This window comes from Ptychodera flava, chromosome 14 (assembly GCF_041260155.1).
Source record: "Ptychodera flava strain L36383 chromosome 14, AS_Pfla_20210202, whole genome shotgun sequence".
NCBI classification, from domain to species: Eukaryota; Metazoa; Hemichordata; class Enteropneusta; family Ptychoderidae; genus Ptychodera; species Ptychodera flava.
Genome location: NC_091941.1, coordinates 19039765 through 19060089, shown reverse-complemented (window position 1 = coordinate 19060089; position 20325 = coordinate 19039765). Strand labels below are relative to the sequence as shown.

The 20325-nt window shown below is 36.5% G+C and overlaps 1 protein-coding gene across 2 annotated transcripts in view; it reads right to left on the bottom strand.

The window, feature by feature from the left end:
• Window positions 1–14182, bottom strand: part of LOC139149639 (calcineurin subunit B type 1) — a 43888-nt gene extending 29706 nt beyond the window's left edge. For both annotated transcript variants that reach the window (XM_070721476.1, XM_070721475.1), the window contains exons 1-3: window positions 14056–14182; window positions 13200–13239; window positions 9264–9440 (exon numbers count right to left, since the gene is read on the bottom strand). In XM_070721476.1, the coding sequence (XP_070577577.1) occupies window positions 9264–9440; window positions 13200–13239; window positions 14056–14058 (220 nt within the window). In that variant the 5' untranslated portion in view covers window positions 14059–14182. The remainder of the gene's footprint in view (window positions 1–9263; window positions 9441–13199; window positions 13240–14055) is intronic.
• Between the last annotated feature and the right edge of the window lie 6143 nt (window positions 14183–20325).

Here is a 20325-nt window from a genome sequence, read left to right as displayed (position 1 = left end):
TAAACTTCATTTCAATATGCCATACGAGAGGCACTGGTAAAGATAATACAATGCTATTTGTTCAACTATGATTAGTTTGTTATTTCAGAAATAATGCAATCTGTGGAAATGGTACACATCAACATACATGTATAATGACTGAACGATGTTTTGTGAGTGAATTAATATCCTCTATTATTGATCAAATTGTGTTTAACAAATACTTTCAATATTCTACACATATGAAATTAAATCTAAATTCTTGTGAGAATAGTTTACAGTCACTTACGCTGACACTTTGGTGTGAAATAAAACAGCTATGAAGTATTCATGAGTGTGAATAGTTAATATCAAATCAACACAAATGTGATAACCACAAGCTGGTGCTCGTATTTCGGTAGACTTACCGTTACCATGAGTAGCTGTACAGCAGAAGTAAGCACGCACAAGAGCAGGGGATTTTAAATGTCAGGGATGCTGGCTTTGGTCAGTTTTCTTTCATATAAAATAAAGTGCTTTTGTGTTGCTTTGCGGAGTTGTGACTGTGTTCAACCACTCTGATGGCACTAGTGATCTCATGACTGACTATTTCAGTATTGGATTTGTCACATCTTGCAATTTTTCTCCATCGTAAGGCCTTGTCACGCTGTTAATGATGTGATTGTAACAGCAATATCCTTTGCTTACAATGATGGCCAGATATTTGAATAAAGCAATTATGTAAGCATGTTTTTGATGTAATTTCATAAAATGAATTGCTGAGTATTTTGAGGTATTCACTTTGCCCCCTGTATGTAAAATTACTTAGAACACATCTTGTTTTCGCTGTCATTTTGAAGAACTATTTGAAAGTGAAAGACTTTAAATTTCACTGAAATTTTCTGCAAGGAATCTTCCAACCATTCACTTTCAAAGCTAAGAATAAAACAACCCCTGCATCTACCTGTACACCAAATACTGAGTTGGTAGCTTTGGCGGTATGGGAGCCTTTGTGTGTGACCAACATACATCCGCACATACATACCCACAAATATACAGACATACAGATGCCACCGACTCATCATATAAGCTCTTTTGGTATTTATATACAAAACCAAATATGAGCTAAAAATCAGGGGTCACTTTGCAAATTTTGGAACTAGAGAAACATATTACCAAAATTTACAGAAATTTAAAATTCAAAATGGCACCCATCCCTGTGTTAAGTCTAATGGTGAAAAATACAATTTCCTATTTTCAAAACATTAAGATGGTGACAGTTTTTCTTTCTCGAAGGGCTTCAAAATGAACCCCTACAAGAGGTAGATCAGAAAAGAATTGAAAAAGTTTGGGTGTATGAATATCTGTCCCCAAGGCGCATTCTACCTTAACTCTGGCATCCATCACTCACAAAAATTGAAACGACGTGTCTGATGTGAAGGTATATCTGAAACAATTTTTACACAAAGAATGACTCTCGCAATTAGACATGAATACACAATCAAGGAATACAAAAACACAGCAGAAGAATTGAAAGCCTGGTTGTTATGATTTTTGCACATCTATCTTTATGACTGCAAGCAATTTGGTTATATTGGTCATCTGCTGATTGTAATGCGTACACCAAGCCAACAATATATCTGATTGGCAAATCATTATATGATGACTGAGTATTACATGTTGATAACTTGGTGATACTTCTGATTTGAACTCACAGAAGATGCTTTCTCTATGATCCACACAACAAAACAAGGATTTCCTGTAATATGATACGCAATTACGGTATGAAAATGTTCCATTGCTATTGTCTATTTCATAGGATTTATCACATCATGGCACACAAAAGTTGACTTTCTTTCCTGATAAAGTTGCACTAAATCTGACAATATTCCATTTAACATTTGTATGTTTAGCAAAATTACTCAAATTTCTTACCTTCGCTATCAAATGAAAACGCTTGAATGTGTTATTTTACAGTAATGAATTTTGAATGTAGCAAGGTACCAATTCTATTTGTATGTCTATGGATTATATTTTATTGGTGATGAGTAACTGCTGTACTAAGTCCTCATAGGCTGGATGACATGAGATGCTGTCTTGAGGACTGAATTTCAAAACTTGTCTTTTGGTTCAAAGGTGTGGATTTGAAGCCCCAAAGTGCACAATACATACAGACATATGCCAGGACTATGGTAAGTCTGACTTTGGTACAGTGCCACTGTCATTACTAAATTCTCTGTAGCTACCCATTTACACATAAAAAATGCCCGGGAAGACCAACTGATTATCTCTTGATATAAGTTATCAAAAAATATGAGAAAAATCTATTCTGATGAGTCTGTATGTCAGAGACTATGATTATTATGTATAACCGACATCCTGTTCTAACACTTCCCCAGAGTTTACAATTCACTTAACATTATTATTGCTGTAATCTTGACTTTGTACTGTTTTTGAGATTTTTTCCACTCAGCTGGCCCGTCTGATTTCCTAGCTGACTAGCTTTCAGTGTTGTGGGCAGTACTTACAGAAGCTCAGGTAAATTGATCCTAAACCTTGGGCAAAGTCAGATATTTTTGAGCAAACATCATTACTAAAATCGCAGACTGCGGATTATAGACTGAATACTGTGAGGAACTACGTGACTTGAGTGTGCTACCCCACAATTCGACATCATGAGATTTCATCACTGAACACACTTGAAGTTTGTCAATAAACAACTCATGGGTAAAACTCACTGCATGTCAAAATATCTGTTGAGGAAAACTGATTGGAATGGGTGAAAAAAAAATGGTGTGTGTCGGGATTATCAGGTTCATTCCATGAAACATGACTTGTTGACAAGTGACTTCTGGACGGTCATCAAAAGTCCGTAGTGAAAGGATTGTGATTGCCACGCTATGGTATTGAAAATGCGGTCATAATATGTTTGCTCTTCATTTGTATTCGACAGAGTTCCAAGGGATTCTGCTCATAATCACTCCAGCTGAGCTGAAATGTATGTGGTGCCAGGTTTAAAATCAGAAATGCCAAGTTTTGTATTTATGTGCGAAATAGACCCCTCCATGTGAAGGCAAGAGAAAATCAAGAATTAAAAGTCCCTAAGAAGTAAAATATTGGGTCAACCTCCTGTTTATTTTCAAGTGCCATATGTTTACACTAAAATGGCCATTTGTTATGAAATTTTACCAGGCAAATACAAACAGGAAACAGCAATTTAGAATTGTGCTAACATTAGCTTACTGAAACAAATGCTACTTACAGCAAATGCAAATGTCACTAGGTGTTGGTATTAACTATTGAACTCTGATTGATAAATTCCAGTTGCAGGGCAAAGTTTACGAAAACCCATCAAAACATGTCTGTACGTACATGTATCATTTTGTTACCTATGTGGCGTTATCAATTCATGGATGAAGTTCTGCTGGTAACAAAGTGCCTTTCAGTGACACTGGTAGCAAAATGATGAGAAACAGGAAGTCTGACAGAGTCATCTGTACCATTCTCCTTTTCCCAACATGTTGTCTTGTGAGAGGCTGTTCAGTTTATCATTATTGCAAAATGGAAGACATTCACGGAAAGTTGTGTGTACAGCTGGGCAAAGTCACATCTGAAAAGTCTACAAAAAAGTAATTTCATGAGGAAGTGTTGGCGTCACCTCATGAGGACATATGCACTTGGTGCAAAGCATGTTGGACTGCTGGACTGTTGCTAAGCAACAGAGTCTTGGCAGAATTCACACTGGCAGTAAACGGCTAAAAATGTTATAAACGGGGTTGACCTGAAATCTCTTGACAGACAATGGTTATTCTGCAGGTAGTTTGTTGATGAATGATCTAATGTTTGTGGTAAAAAAAATACCAACCTTTTGAAAATATTCAAGCCATTTCTCATGTCTTTAGCTGGAAAGCTGTCCTATGAAATACATGTACCAAATCCTGAAGCACAGATATAATATGTTGCATATGAAAATGTCTTGTACCCAATACTGTTACCTGAGTGCTTGATGATAGACATTGCCATGAGATGATAAAAGCACTACCCAGTGTGTGTACTCAGCATTTGGAATTACTGATTTCACTGCTGGTTGTATCATCTGGAAATGGGATTTACAATTTGCTTATGCTATAAACTGACAGCAATCAAATACTTGTGGGCAACTATGAATTAGATTATAACCCAGCACAACTCTTAAAATAATTAACAATAAATAAAAGCATTATTTAATATAGCAGTACCTATAGATAATATATCATAACAAGAGCTTTGGCCACACGGTATTCTTTTTATAGACCCTATACATTGATATTCACTGAAAAGCATTCACTGAATATGCTATGTCATGGAAATTGATATGAACTACAACATAAAAGACAATTTTTTTCACAGCTTTGAGTCATTATACGCCACGAATTCATGGATGTTTTGATACAAATGTGATCTATGACAGGCTTCCACAAAATACCGTATCCAGGCAAACTTGAATACAACATGAAAAATCCTACATAAAACACTGTACCTTTACGTTCTTCTCTAACTGTCATTGCAGGAAACCATTTATCATACATTCTGGCAATTGAATGCCTTAGATTTACTGAATTTGAGCAGTGCTATAAATGCATTTATTGTTGTGAAAAATTGTATAAATCTGCAGTAACTGTATTTACAGGTCAAATTCACCTAAAAAATCAAATTTGTTCCCCTTTGAATTTCTTGTTCCTTCACCGCATAATATTTTTTTTCCTCATGGCCATGCGACAGTTATTGTTTCAATTAATGAAACGCAGATCGATGAACTTTAACTTCTTCCCTACTCAGTTTGTTCTGGACAGCTATGCAGCAATGATTTATTGGACAAGCAATGATTTATTGTCAGTTGGAAACAGAGACTAATAGGTTACTGCCATGGGGAAGAATAGAGGTTTTTTAAATATTTAGTTTCTTGTGTTTAGCAAAAGATATACTTGATGGAAAGGAAGTACCTAAAATTTAGGCATAGTGAGGTCAGACTGGTATGCTTCTCAAGAACAAATCAGGGTTTACCAAAAAATCATTCATGTATTCTTGTAAGCAGATGGATGTAGGACAGTGACTCTGTCACACATTTTGGACATAAATCACCCACATTCTGAAGACAAAAGGATATTTATGTTGATTCTATACACTGTTTATGACTGGGGGTTTATCATGGCTAACTGTGATATACACTGATTATTACCTCAAGTGCCTGTTGGCCTACTTCCCTGTCATGTTATAAGCTTTATAATAACTTAACTAAGTCACGACAGTTGACCAACATAAGCCACCACACACTCACCTTTTGACATGCTTCAGTTCGGTTCTAGTGTCTGCCACAGTGGCCATTATTGATAACAAAATTGTAACAACAAAGTTTTTTTCCATTCATTAAGTCATTTTATCTCTACCATAGTGAAGTTTGTTACAAGTACCAGCACTTGAAGTTAAACTAACACTTCTTTGAATTAAACATTTCTTGATTGCCTCTGCATGTGTAAATGGAGACGATGAATTTTGCATCACGCAGCTTACCTGAAGTTTACTTAGACCACCTTCCCCATGGTATTAATTAGTGCTTGTCTAAGGGTACCTTTTGTGATGAATAAATGCAAAATACCCCCTAAGATGGTGTTTAATTGTAATATAGGTGAGCATGGGCCCAGTATCCTTCAGTCTTCCCAGGTTATGTACAACTATTATGCAAATATAATTGCAGAGGATTTGACTTCATCTGACTGAGTTGTGAATACAAGTGCTGTCTCTACACAATAGACAGACTTAATGCGCCAACTTCTTTTTGTAACCACTTACGACATCATGAAAATAATACAATGAATAATTTTTAGACATAATTCCCCCACAGAATTTACAGAATTGTATAATAAATCTTATATATTGCAGCTTTTCATATTGAATAATGGTCTGATATTGTAATTATCAAGACTTCCGCATTTCCACTCATCAATTATTATTCACAGAAATTAACATAGAGTAAAAAAAAAAGACAGAATATTCAAATCTAACTCATTTGGGACAAGCTTCCTATGTGTTGGAGAGTCCCTGCCTGAATTTCATAGTAGTACCGGCAGAATTATAAAATCTACCCGATTCAGATCGAGGACATTGTACTTAAAATCCTTTCACCTTTAACACTATTGACGATACAAAGAAGACAACGCTTTGGTTGCAATTGAGGTATATTACTAAATTCCTTTTCAGGAGTGATAATTTCACTAGATTAGGTTGATTCTATTCATTACTATTCATTGGGATTAAAATTCTATTGATAATATTCAAGAACTGAAAATTTTAAATCATTATCTACCAGTACCTGGTAATAAATGCTGTCCTAATCAAATGCGGCTGACTATACATATCACGGTACAGAGAATTGACTTGCAAGCTTCATGGACAAAATAAAAAAAACCTTATCGTACATACCGCACGCAAAAAGAAGAGACTGGAGTTGAAAATAAGCAGCAGTTGTGCCTGTTTGCAGGCATTTAAAGATGCCCATTAACAGCTCTATAGCTGAACAGCTTTTATGCTTTGCTATCAGTGTAATACTTTATCTTCTCGCAATCAACAGAACTGTCGTATCTGCCAGCACTGCAGGCAAAAAATACATGAACGCCGAAAAAAAAAAATTGCCTTCAATAAACGTGTTAATCTGTATGGCAAAAGAACGTCATCCCTGATTTGGAGCACAGCTGTTCAGCCAGGGTCTATTGCTACAGGTAATCACTCTTTCTAATACGTGCATTAAGCTACAGGTACTTTGATCACATGAAATTGTTCACAGTTAAAGTCTATTTAAATGCATCATGAGTGAGTCTTATTTTGTACTTCATATAGCTATGAGCCATGACACAATGCGGTCAAACTTCTCATATGCCCATTTCAACGTACCTGAATCACCATTAGCAAATGCGCACACAGTTCCCTATCAATTTCTAAGCCTACGTGTTGCCTGCTCTGCGGTCACCGAGTTATGATTTGCGTCCATGGCATTGACTTGACAGCCACGTACATCCTTCTTCATTGGCTATTAAGGCAACAATTTGCAGTGTTGAAATTTGCAACTCCAGATTCAGAGAAGAGTCCAATATGGAAATATGTGACTCCTTATGACATAATTGGGCTGTTTCAGTTCCAAGTCAACATATCATGAAAGTGAAATTTGACATGGTCATCCGGGAGGCAGAGGAAGTGGCGACCTAAAAGAATGACTCTAACAGGAAGATGAGAAAAACAACATTATCTGTCAAGCTAAGGAAACCTGACCTCTACATCACTGACCGGTTCTTGTGTCAAAATATGATTATCCATAGCATATACTCTCCTTTGAGAGAATGGCTAACATAATGAAAGAGACGACCTCCCTGTAGTCACAAGATGGCAACTAGTGACTTTGTAACAATGCTTTTCTATGAATTTTCATCAGACCGTTATGAAGTCTCTTTGTGTGTAAGACATGGTTAATAATCCGCAGTTTGAAAAATTAATTTGCTAGTAAATTAAGTACAAGTTTCCATTTACTGCATTTGGTTGCTAGACAGCAGCAGTAAAGGTGATCCATCACAGTCAAAACAGACATTTTCTTGTTGTCATTTTTTCTCATTACCTAGATATGAAAAAAGATGTAGCACAGATATTCAAGGGGTATTCATAGAGCATGCAGTATTATTGCCATCTCTTTATTATAATTATTTGAGGATGGGACCCTAACAGAAACTCCTCTTTGTCAAAGTGCATGTATTCTCCTGCATATTTGGGATTTAAGGACATTGAATCGAGAAAACTAGGAACCCAAGAGGGTAAAATATGTCATTAGTGCAGTGTATGATTCCTCAGAGACATGCTAACTAGTTTGAAAAGATTACAATTTGAAGAAACAAACAGAACATGTTTATTTTTCCAGTTTCCAACACACATTAGAAATATGTTATGGGATTTGGAGAATGGGGTTGGTGGTCTACTTCTCCAATATTTTATTTCCATGAGATCATACCTTGATAATTTTGATAAATATGGTATACATTTTTCCAACAAAGAGATCACAATCTGCTTACACTTATGACAAGCTATAAGGATGGAAGCCATGCTTGCTGTGATGAAGCAACCACTCGGTAGCTTCTGACCGACTTCATGAAAAATTTATTTCAGAAGTACCTCACTGAATTCATCGCTTATTCTGTTATAATACAACCAAGGTGGCACACATCCTGGAACATTTCTTATGAAAAGCAAGTAGGGGGTAAACGTCTTCCTGGAATTGCTGTCCTTCAATTAGTGCCCTAGCTTTGTAAACATGTACTCTGTACAGTAGTCTAAAGCCAAGGTTCACAGACATGGCAAGACTTCGACCAGCAGGAAGTTCACGTTCATGTCCACAAAAATAAATCTGACTCTCCCAGGGTGAAGGAAATAATATGCACCCATAAATAATGAAAGGATTAACGCCAATGTACAATGGTATCAATAGAGAAGAGCAGGTACCATTGTCACCTGTATATTGTAATATGACAGCTGAAATGGCTTATTCACAGTTCTCTTGAGGTGAAAAGAGAAAAAAAAATCAATAGAAATCAATGATTGAACAACCTGCCATCTCTCATAATGTGAAGTGAGGCACACACTGGGCTTTACCACACTTTCTTGTTAAGGTTGATTATACCACAGTAAACAAGGCCTGACATCCTGCACATCAACACATCACTGCCGACTTGATTCCAGGCCTCAAGGAAATAAACGTTAGAGGTTTCATTTCACAGCGCCATAAATCAGATTTGAATCTGCCTGGTGACAGGTGGAAACCTGCTTTTCCGGGCTGGATGGAAAATATTTAGACATATTACTGATTTACATGGTTGTCATGGCAGGGACGTTTGAGTTGATTTATTGAATAAACCTGTGTTTATCAATATCACAACCTGTAGCCCCCTGCAAACCTGATAAAATACAGGGTAAGTAGGTTGACACTGAATATGTTTATTGCAGAGATACTTTAAACACATGCAGCAGATTCAGACATGGGTATGTCACAATGGAATGATTGACATCTGCGATTTTACCATTATGCTCTTCGCAAAGCGACGAGTTCACTGATCTATCATCTAGAGCTACTGCACTCAGATGATTTATTGCACAACCTGCCAGCATGTGGGCAGATTTATCAAACCACTGCTTGTTTTTCTTCTCCAGTAGGCTTTTGACTTCCATAATTAACACTGCATTGAAACACTGTGTGGAAGCTCATTTTCTTGCATTGAAAATCAAAGACTTACCTTTGAAGTCTACTTCACCATTTCCATCTGTATCAAATATATCGATAACACGTTGCACTAAGGGATTTTGTTGGAGTTCGGGCAATGACATGAATTCTTCTACGCTCAGTGACCCTGAATTGTCCAAATCCAGTTTCTTGAATCTTTTTCCTAATCTCTTAATTTCATCTGCATCGACTGAAAGGAAAAAGTATACAGGCATGACATGATAATCAAAACCTGAGATTGGCTGTGAGCTTTATATGTCTAGCAAATGTTTATGATCATTCAGATGTACCATACAGTCACTATGCGCAGTTCATGTTGAAATACAAAATTCTCGACTCTGCTGTTGGAATGGTTACTGACACCCCTTAAGGTATTATCAAGTGTTTATATTTGTAGGCACTTCTGCAAGATAATTAAAGTGAATGTATAAGTTCTTTTGCAAAGTCTGTAAACTTTGAAGCACTCAGAATGAGGTTATCCAACTATGTTGACACCCACTACATACTACGTTCAAACCAATGACACCCCCCCCTGCTAGTTTATTTCATTATACTAGTATGATATAGATTTTGGTCCTACATTGACAATTGTTTTGAAATCCTTTCCATACATCGTCTCATTGCAGACTATTTTGTGAGCTCATAGTCCACTTGATACTACTTCACAACTATTTGTCATTGGTTTTTATCTCTCGGAGTTAACCCAATAAACATCCCTGGAAATGCCAGCAGAGGATTTCAGAAAAGAAAAGTTGTACTTTAACCTCCTCAAGTAATATCTCTTATATAATAGATTGCTCTACAAGCCAAATCAGCACTTGTGTTCATCTGTTAAAGTCTCTTCATTTGCCCGGGGTATTTTTTTTATTTTCATGCCAGCAACTGCTAAAAGGCAGGTCATGGATTATGGAAGGCTGGGCGCACAAGAAATACAACTGGTATAATTATCCATGCACTTACTGTAGTCAGTCAGGGACCCCTCTCTCTCTCAATACCATGAAAAGAGAGCAGCACTGTTGTCTGGGGGTTAAGGGGTGTTCACATTTATCTAACCTCAGTGAAACACAACTGCTCTGGCATGACACTGCAGGGCATAGACACAAACTGCACAGTCAATAGAAACCAATCAATCAATAACAACGACACCAATAAACAAATAAAAAAAACAGTTTTCGGTTGACTATTAAGACATAGTGAGGGTGGACACCTCGGTTGTATTCTGTGTGCCGCTATTCTTTTTCAGTTTTATTCACTGATTTTACAATGATCCGTCAGTCTTCATTGAGCTGTGCTATAAAATATCCTCCAAACAAAAAGCCTAACTGTTGACAACTGCTGTGGACAGCTAAAAATGTCTCAACTTCCTGGGGGACACTCTCCTCCATAATTCATTCATCTGGCACCTGATAATTTTCTTTCTGTTCTTGCATACAATAGCAAAAGGTGACACAAATACAAAACGCCTGCTATTGATTTTGTCAAAAGCACACAATAGAACAAGCGAGTGTAAATTTTTGACATGCTACCAACTTGAATATTTGATCTCCCTTTCTCTGGGATCAATGGCATTCGCCTGAATGACTGACATGTTTCTCACAGATGAACTCAAGGACGGGACTTTCTTTTGTAACTATGAAAGACTTGACAATTTGTTCCTTCATGAATAACATTACAAAGTCTGTAGGTTTCACAAATTGAATGACCCCCATAAAGCCAATTACAGAATAGCCAAGCTCCTAAGAGGTAAATATGCCGGTACGTGGTTTCAGCAGGGGACTGCTGGTATCGGACCACTTGTTGATCAGAGTTTCACCTGACACAACCTGGCAACAATCTCAGTACCAAGGTGTTCCATTATTGATTGCATTGTTCTGCAGTAATTGGAAGTTGTCCAAAACTCTGAATTAAAGGAAAGCAACAAAAGTGGAACAGTTTCTTTCTGCACTGAAGACTCGAGAGTTGCATAGCCGCATGCACTGTACAGATCTATACATCTGGTAAAAATCCTTCCAGCTAACAGTTACGGCAGTCATAACTACTGCCGATTCTCAAATGAACTGTCAATTTATTTTTTGATAAGGATTAAAAAGCAGATGTGTTTACATGCCCAAACAGACACAAATTGTGGACAACATGATTACTGTGCCACAATACTTGTGATCACATGATCTACTAATTGGATAAATGACATTCTTCTTACCCAGAAACATTCTCTCAAGCATGTTTGCAGACAGGCCCATGAAGGTACTTGAAAGATGGTAAACACAAAAAAATTTGAAGCAAATTTGGACAGAGAGTTGCAGGTTAAGGTAGAATGCACCTCGGGGACAGATGTTTTGACTCTCAAACTTTTCGGATCTACCACTTGTTGAAGCTCACTTTGAAGCTCTTTGAGTAAGAAAAACTTTCACAATCTTAGTTTTTTGAAAATCGAAAATTGTATTTATTCTCTATAGAGTTAACACAGATGGTGGCCATTTTGAATTTCAAATATTGGTAAATCTTGTGGCAATTTGTTTCTCTTGTACCAAATTCTGCTCGGTGACCAGAAATTTTTATTATTGGTTTTGAAAGTGAGCGGTTCAAAGATTCCTTCAGGAAAATTTGAGCAAAAGTTGAAGTCTTTCACTTTCGAGGCGATACTACCTTAAAAAGAAGAATGAAGACAAAGAAATGAAAATTCGCTATTTCAAAATACATGACCAATGTATTCCTAACATGTGAATTTACAGGGGAAATTACTTGTTTTGTGATTGTTATGATTAAAATTACTGAAATATTTGTCCTGGTTTTGAGATAAGACAACCTTTACACATGTAAATTAAGTGACATATTAGAAAATTTAGTTATAATGTCATGCAATTTAATGAATTACATTACCAAGTATGTTTTTCTCTGTTACCCTGAACACAATAAAAAAAACATGAGTGAAGTAGAGGTGATAAGCTGTCATGCTATCACAACTTTACAGCAGTTTGCATTTGTGAATTACAGATAAGATGGTTTGTTTTAGATAACTGTTAAGCATAAGTAAACAGGTATTAACCTGTACAAAAAGTAATTACTTATTAATAGCTGTTGATGTACATAAAATTTTTGAGGTTTTGAGGTGAAACAAGGTCTGTCTCATCATTTGCATTCTTGCTCATTATCTAACTTTTTGCAAATACACACACAAAAAACACAAACTTAGCCCAAATTTAGAATTAAAAACAAATTAAACAGACTGCAGCAGCTTCTAATATATCTCTTTTGATTTCATGTGAATATATGAAAGTTAAGTGGGCAATAATTTCAGCTTTGTCAATACTTGTAGTGGAGTCCACACATCAGACTGAACATCAAATGGTTTGTTGTACCTGCATTGTGATTTCCATTGTAACTGTGCTGTATTGCGTTCACTGTAATCATACAGTTTCACAAACACACAAGATTTTACAAAGTTTCCCTTTCAAAAACTCTAGCCAAGGTCTTGCCAAAACACTGGGAATGTGGTTTTTATTGCTATGCCCTTGAATAATCTCATTGAGTTAGACAATGTAGACCCAGAGTTCCACCTTAGGTTACATTGGGTGCCATTTGGGTGTTCAGTGTTTTCAAAGCAAGAAAGATAAGAGAGAACTCCTGGGCAGAAATTTTCTGTGATGTACTGGGGTTGTCTGTTTATAATTTTAAGTTCATGAAAAGAAATGAATACAATTTTTCTGTGTGGCATCTTCATTGCATTACAAACTAAACTTTGATTTTTGTATTGTATTCACACCTCTACACCATTGCTAACTAGGTTGCTTATGCAAAAACCTAATAAATATTTATACGATTGGTGAGCATTCCGTGTAAAAGATCAAAAAGTATCCCGCTGTCTCGATGCCAGTTGGTATTACACATACACTGGAAAGTCGTAGCTGCAAAGTGCAATGAATTGTCAACGGCTGTGCCGTATACTTACAATGCGAACACATTTCCGTCGGAAGCGACACTTCGTTTCCCTGGAGAGATAAATACAGAATACGGTTGGTGAAGCAGACAACTTGGTAAACTGAATTCGATCTTTGAATTCCTCTAAAATACTTCAGCCGCCATGTTGTTTGGGCATCGACAACTGCACAGTGTTGACAATGTCTGCCATGCCAGCTCGACTCAGTCGAGTTGGTTTTTCATTCCAAAGGCCTGGCAGAAGTCGCTTCTTCAAACAGTCGTTGCGTGCGGCTCTGGGTTTTTTAATATGTTTCGTTGGGCACATGTGACATGTCGACAATGTAGTTGCATGGGAACTTCAAGTAAATTCTACACTAAACATTGTTTATTCGATGTCAACAAATGAAGGAGGGAATATTATACGTGGATGCTACATTGCCAACGCTATTAAGTGAACAACTGGCTTAGCTAGAGAGCTCTTCAGCAAAAGACATGTTGAGAAGCTGACGATATGTGTGTCTGTTTGAATTCACATTTCTGCTGCAAAAATTCATTCAGCTCTCAATGTTTGTTCCATGGTCTGTTGTACAGACACGATTGGTTTTCTAAAGCTTCGATGTTGGTCTTCGCTGCACATGGCTCTTCCTAGTTCAAGTGCCTGAGAGCTTTATGACACAGTATATACCGTCAAGGACAGAGGTACGATCGATTCACACTCTCTGGTAATGACACAGACGAGATCGCTTGTGTTCAACGAAAACAAACGCTATCAAGCAATACGATTCTGTTTTCGTCTGAATATTTTAGAATTTTAATCGGTAAAGAAGCGGCCTTGTGGATATCTTCAAAGCGTGAACGCTAAATGAATAATCTAAATTTATACTCACCATTTTGGATGACTTTTTGGTAAACTACTATCCGAGGAATAACGTTTCTATCTAACGATTGTGTCGAGTACCCGTAAGGCTGTACAGTAATGGCTGCTTACATCCGGGTACTTTAACCCCATAAAAGGAAATTTGGGTTATCCTATTCTGTGAGCAGGGGTTGCCGTTATTCTCAACGATGCACAGGTTATGTGTATCCCTCCTGATCCTGGTTAACAACTTCGCATGCGCCGGAATATATCATTTCCTATGCGATATTGCCAATTCAACCATGATTAATTGCAGAGAGTATTCAATTGTTTCACTGCCTAATATTCGAACTACAATTTTGTAAAGTCAAACTAAATGCAATTTCACTAAATATGGAACATGGTTCGTCGGACTCTCAGAAAGCTGATTGTAAAAATTCGAATAAGTGAAAATTACAGTCTTCATATTATTACATTATAGGGACTAAACATAAATTTGAATTGCAGGGTGACTTGCTAGTGTTTTTATGAAATAGGAGATGTAATCCACCCTCGGAGCTCGCCCGAAACATACTGGCTCTCCCTCTCAGGTCCAACATGAATATTTGTGACCCCATTGAATGATATCAATTTTTCACTGCACACAATGCCACTTTGCGAAGCGTAAATGGATGTGCAGACCTTCGCACGATTAACTGACATGAAAATTTAATGTAATTAAAACACGAGAGCAATTCAGTCTTCAAGGAATTTTCAATCATAATAACACTCTTGCCAGATGTCAATGACGGGGGAGTAAGATCAGGATCGGGAATAAGAGGAGGTATTGATTGTTGTGATGATAGTGTTGTTGTTGTTGTTGTTGTTGTTGTTGTTGTTGTTGATGATGATGATGATGATGATGATGATGATGATGATGATGATGATAATGATGGCGACGACCACGACCACGAAAATGTTGTTGGTGATGGTGGAGGTAGGGGGAGTGGTGGCCGCTGATGCTAGTGCTGGCTATTGTGGCGGTGGTGGTAAGAATTTAAGCGATTGCCTAAGAAGGCGAGAAAAACAACAAAGGGACCAAAATAAATCTGGTGCGACCATAAATCCGGACTTCTCCTGGCCAGCGTGATTATGTTATAATACTATGTTTCAAGAAATACACTGAGCTGTTCAACAAAGTGAAGTGGTGAAGTTAAAAGACGTATAGTCTCAGTATCTGTCTTTAAAAGGGCGTAAATGTGTAACATAGTGTTTTATTTCTCTTGTACAAAACATTTAAAAAGTTTACAGGTAAGAGGAAGGTACTGTTACTTGCACTATTTAAGGAGTAACTCATGTAAAACTGATATGTACTTAGGAGAAAAGCACACTTAACATAGTCCAGAAAAGCTATATATGAATCTGAATCAAATAATGTATGATGCTAAAATTGGTATTAATACTGTGTTTACCTTGTCTCTTTCGTTATTGTCAGTTCCAAGAATAATGTAAGAAAAAAACTACCACTGTTAATTACAAGGTTTATTTTTGGAATATAGTTACGGTGGATGAGATTTTGTCTCACGACGCACGTATTATTGATGCCAGCATTCACACGATCCGAGGCTCTGTATTTATGACCGTTTCAACGACATCTTATCGGAAAGGTGACATCTTTTTTTTGTCAGGGACCACCGTGCAAATTTATGATCCACAAAAGTGGACCTAAAATTTGCGATTCAAAATTATCTCAATTCCCATGTTAACTCTATGGAGAGACAGTGAAAACATTAGCTACTCTACGATCTTCAAAATAAATATGCACAAGCAGTATACCAGCAAAATGTCTCGAAATGAGAGGCTGAATATGTATCCTCTGAGAGCATAATTGGGGTGTTATGGCCATTCACGAAATCTTGACAATTTCTGTAATATAAGCAATTACAGGTATTGTTATCTTAGACATCAAGTGAGACCTCAGATAAGTTCTTACTGTTTTCTAGAAAAATAGATACTATACAACGCAACCAAATTCTCTTAAACCCGAGTTGAAACGACATTAACAGGTCCGAATTTGGGTGGCCGAGGCTTAATGTTGAGGGCGTATCTTTTATACAGAGTTAATACATACTATTAAGAAGCAAGCGATGTGCCTGTGCATGAGAGATCATATGAATGCGACAATAATTGGATCACAATCATGCTTTTCATAGCGAGCTTGCCTGTCATGGTAGAGGAATGTTTGTACGTAGGTTTAGGACTGTTCAGTATTCTTTGTACTCAACAGCATTACGTGAGCTTTGTAGGTAAACATATTCGGAATTTTAGTATTACATGGTGACCCCGAGTTTTAGAAAATAAGCGAAAACAAAATTTTGGCCGGTTATATAACAGCTCTCTCTCTCTCTCTCTCTCTCTATCAATCAATCAATCAATCAATCAATCAATCAATCAACCAATCAACCAATCAATCAACACATTTTGTGTGAATTCTATTGTCAGTCAATGTAGTATTGCAACCGTTGGCGGCGGTATTTCAGAGTGAGGAAGCCGACGTTGCCGTTGATGATCTGTATGTAAGTATTGCGCAAAAATGAGATGAACACGGAAAATAGCGTTGCAGTGAGGAATCAACCACTTTGAACTACCTAAGAGGGATTTTGCTACTATAGGGCGCAAGCTGTGTGGCTGTGAACCCTTGCCCCTCGCTGTTCAAATGCCGTCATATTAATAAAATTTGTGTATTATGCTACGGTGCTGAAAAATTCATCATTTTCATTCCACAGATTACCCCTCTCACTATCTAAGGGGTAGACCATTTGATATCCTAGGGGGGTTGGAAGATTTTCAAAAAAATAGTCCCAGCGAATGTCAATGAAAAAAAATTTAGCCAGAGGGGGCTTAGGAAAAAAAAAGATGGCCCACTAAGGTGAAAGGAAAAAATCCATCAAAAGTTAATTTCTGGAACACATTTTTTTATTTTCAGGGCGCCCTTCGGGCGCAAATTGAAGACTGTCAGATACACAATGGTTCTTTGGCCACATACATTTGGGGAGTGCTATATTTAGATATTAATATCTTCCTCATTTATCTCGATCTCAAGGGTATAACTGTGGTCAGTATATGTTGCAACTTTTGGCTTTTTAAACTTCTTGTTCTGTTTGTTAGCTTATTTCTTTCCACTAGATTTTGATATCACAATGTAATTTTGGATGTAAATACAAGATAATAAGAGCATATTACATCTGTGATTGTTCACGACTGAAGTGTGGTCCTTTACATTATGAATTATAAACGAGAATTCTATGATTTAGACAGCTTGCAAAAAATGGGAAATACTAAGCATGCATATGACAAAGAAACCGTTATTGTCATGTTGTCATAAAAGTAACACAATGAAAAACTTCAGATGTATGGTTTTAAAGGGACTGGTCAGTTTCTTCGGCAGGGGTGCTGTGGATTCGTGGGGGGTCACCCTGTTTTTTACTTTCGTGACAGGGGGTCACCATGTTTTGGAAATGTCAAATAGGGGGCAGTGTGTATTTGAATTTTGACACAGGCTCATACTTGCCTAAAATGCATCGTGCAAGCCACAAATTTCATCATTCAGTTGAAATTTTCGGCGCGCCCTTTGGGCGCGTAACTTTAATAATAACAAGACATATTTTTCAGAGCCCCTTCCAAGCACGAAACTTTAATAAATAAGACTATATATTATTATATATATATATATATATATATATATATATATATATATATATATATATATATATATATATATATATATATATATATATACAAAATGTATACAATATATATATATATATATATATATATATATATATATATATATATATATATATATAATTGTAATGCCTGTTTATCAGAGATATCTGTATGTTTAAATTTTTTCGGCGCTCCCTTCGGGCGCGTTACTCTAATCAAACATATTTTTCTGCATGCCCTTCAGCCGCATGACTTTCATATATCAGACATATATATCAGAGATATCTCGATGTTTAATATTTTTCGGCGCGCCCTTCGGGCACGGTACTTAATGTATCAGAGATATATGTTAGAAATATCTTGATGTCTGTAAAGTGAAAGTCTGTTTTACAAAGTGTACTAATCACTATGAAATCTTCAGTTCATATTAAAAGCATGACAAGTTCCTGATATCTTTATGTTTTCTCTATGAGAATTCAGCATTAGAAGGCAACATGCACTAATATTTCACAATCACATTTTTCTTTCAACAGTTCTTGACATCTGGTTATGCATAAAAAGTATGGAATACATTTACAGCTCATTCAAAATACTGTATTCAAACTTGAGAATTGACACTGTTAAGTTCCTATTTTACAACTGACATGACAACAATTTCATTAACACACAGAATGACTGAATGTTTAAAATATACCCTAAAATTATAAACTATATATATATATATATATATATATATATATATATATATATATATATATTGAATTATTGAATTTATATTCCACCTTTTGTTTTACCTTTGTCGCGCGCAGCAACATTTTACTCCACACATAGTAGTTGACTACATTTGTTGTTGGGAAAATAAGTATCCAAATGAGGAGTGCGAGAAAAAAAAGTTACCAGTAAGCAGAGAGTGAAAAACATTGAACAGTGGATTAGGTTCGGGAAAAAAGCAACCTCTTAAATCTTCCAGACCCCCCAGGATATCAAATGGTCCACCCTTAAATGCAGCCTCGCTAAAATAAAGCTGTTCTGAACAACAGTGATGTTTTTGCTTCGGATTTTTTTTTGATAGACGACAGAGCCAGAGGGCGAGGCTGTAAGTGTTTTAAGTCAGTAAATTTCCAGTAATATCCAATCATCCAAATGTAATGTTGTTTGCAAGAGAAAACACTGAAATAGTGTTCCCAACAAGTCCAATCGTGATGTTATGAAACATGAACTTGGAGAAGCCAGGTACCGAAACGCGATTGGGAAATTTTAAATGCGAGCTTCAGAAGACAAAAAATGAACAAAATGGTGATGCGGAGGAAATTATCTTCACGGGCGCATCTGTTGCCCTTTTGAAGTGCAGTTTCTGCATGATATGTTTATTTGACCGTAAATCTATCGACTGAATACACGACTACCATTTGCCGCCAATGTCGATAATAGTTTCACCTGAAGAATAATAGAATCATGTTGTCCTAAGCGTACTTCATCGAATAACACTGTCCAGGACCTTTTTCTCAAGTTTCTCTTTTTTTTACTTCTCAATTCCGTTCTTTGGTACATGCGTAGACCCTAAAAAGAGGTCTGGGAACGACCTGATTCATACATGTTCAACTGTATATGATGAAGTTTGTGTACTTGGTATCGGCACAGTCGTATTACCCACATGGGAATGACCCTGGTCTTGGTGTTATATGATTTTTAATTATTTTAACGCTAATAACAAATAGAGTCAAATATACATAGCTGTAAAGATGGTAGGTTATTGCTCTAAAAATGTAGCCTTTTAGCTTGAAAGAAGAATAAAAACAATAAAATATTATTATGGCAATGCTTTCAAGACTCATCCATTTCCTTGAAGTCTAACAACGCTTGAAAACTTGGTCATAAAATCATCAGCCTTGTTCAACACCTTAGGCCAAAGTAATTAAATTCTTTGTTTTGCGTCCTCACCGGCATAGGTTTTTAAGGTTTTCATGAAAAACACACACAGTGTATTTGAATAGGAAATTTTAGGACATGACCGCTTAGCTTTTCTGAACTAAAATTTTGTTACAATTTTTTATTTGTTGCAATCAAATTACATTGTGTTAATTTTCTTGTGTGTGTTTTTCAGCCGCTTAGACGCGTACCTTTTCCCATTTAGAGTGGACGCAAAACAAAGAATTTAATTACTTTGGCCTTATGATTAAAACACAATGTATTCATCTATGAATGTAGCATTTGAGTCGCATAACATAGGATTGAAGGGTAACCTTAATTCCATCAATAGCAACTGAGTTTCTAATATTGCGAATTTCAGTTAGGAAGTGATAAAGTAGATAGTATCTGATGTTGCGTTGTTGTCATTTTCGATTCCTGCTATTGCAAATCTTTTGATACTGGTGTTGTTGTTGTTGTTGTTGTTGTTGACGTTGTGCTTTCTGAAAAAAATGAGAAATACGTTTCTGCCAAATTTCTATTACATATCCACATTCAAATAAGATGTATTTCAGGGTTTCTTCTTGGCTACAAATATGACATTTCCAATCACTTAGATTCAATGTTTTGGCCATACTTCATGTGATTAGGCCTGTGGAATGTCTTCCAATTGAAATCATTCACTGAG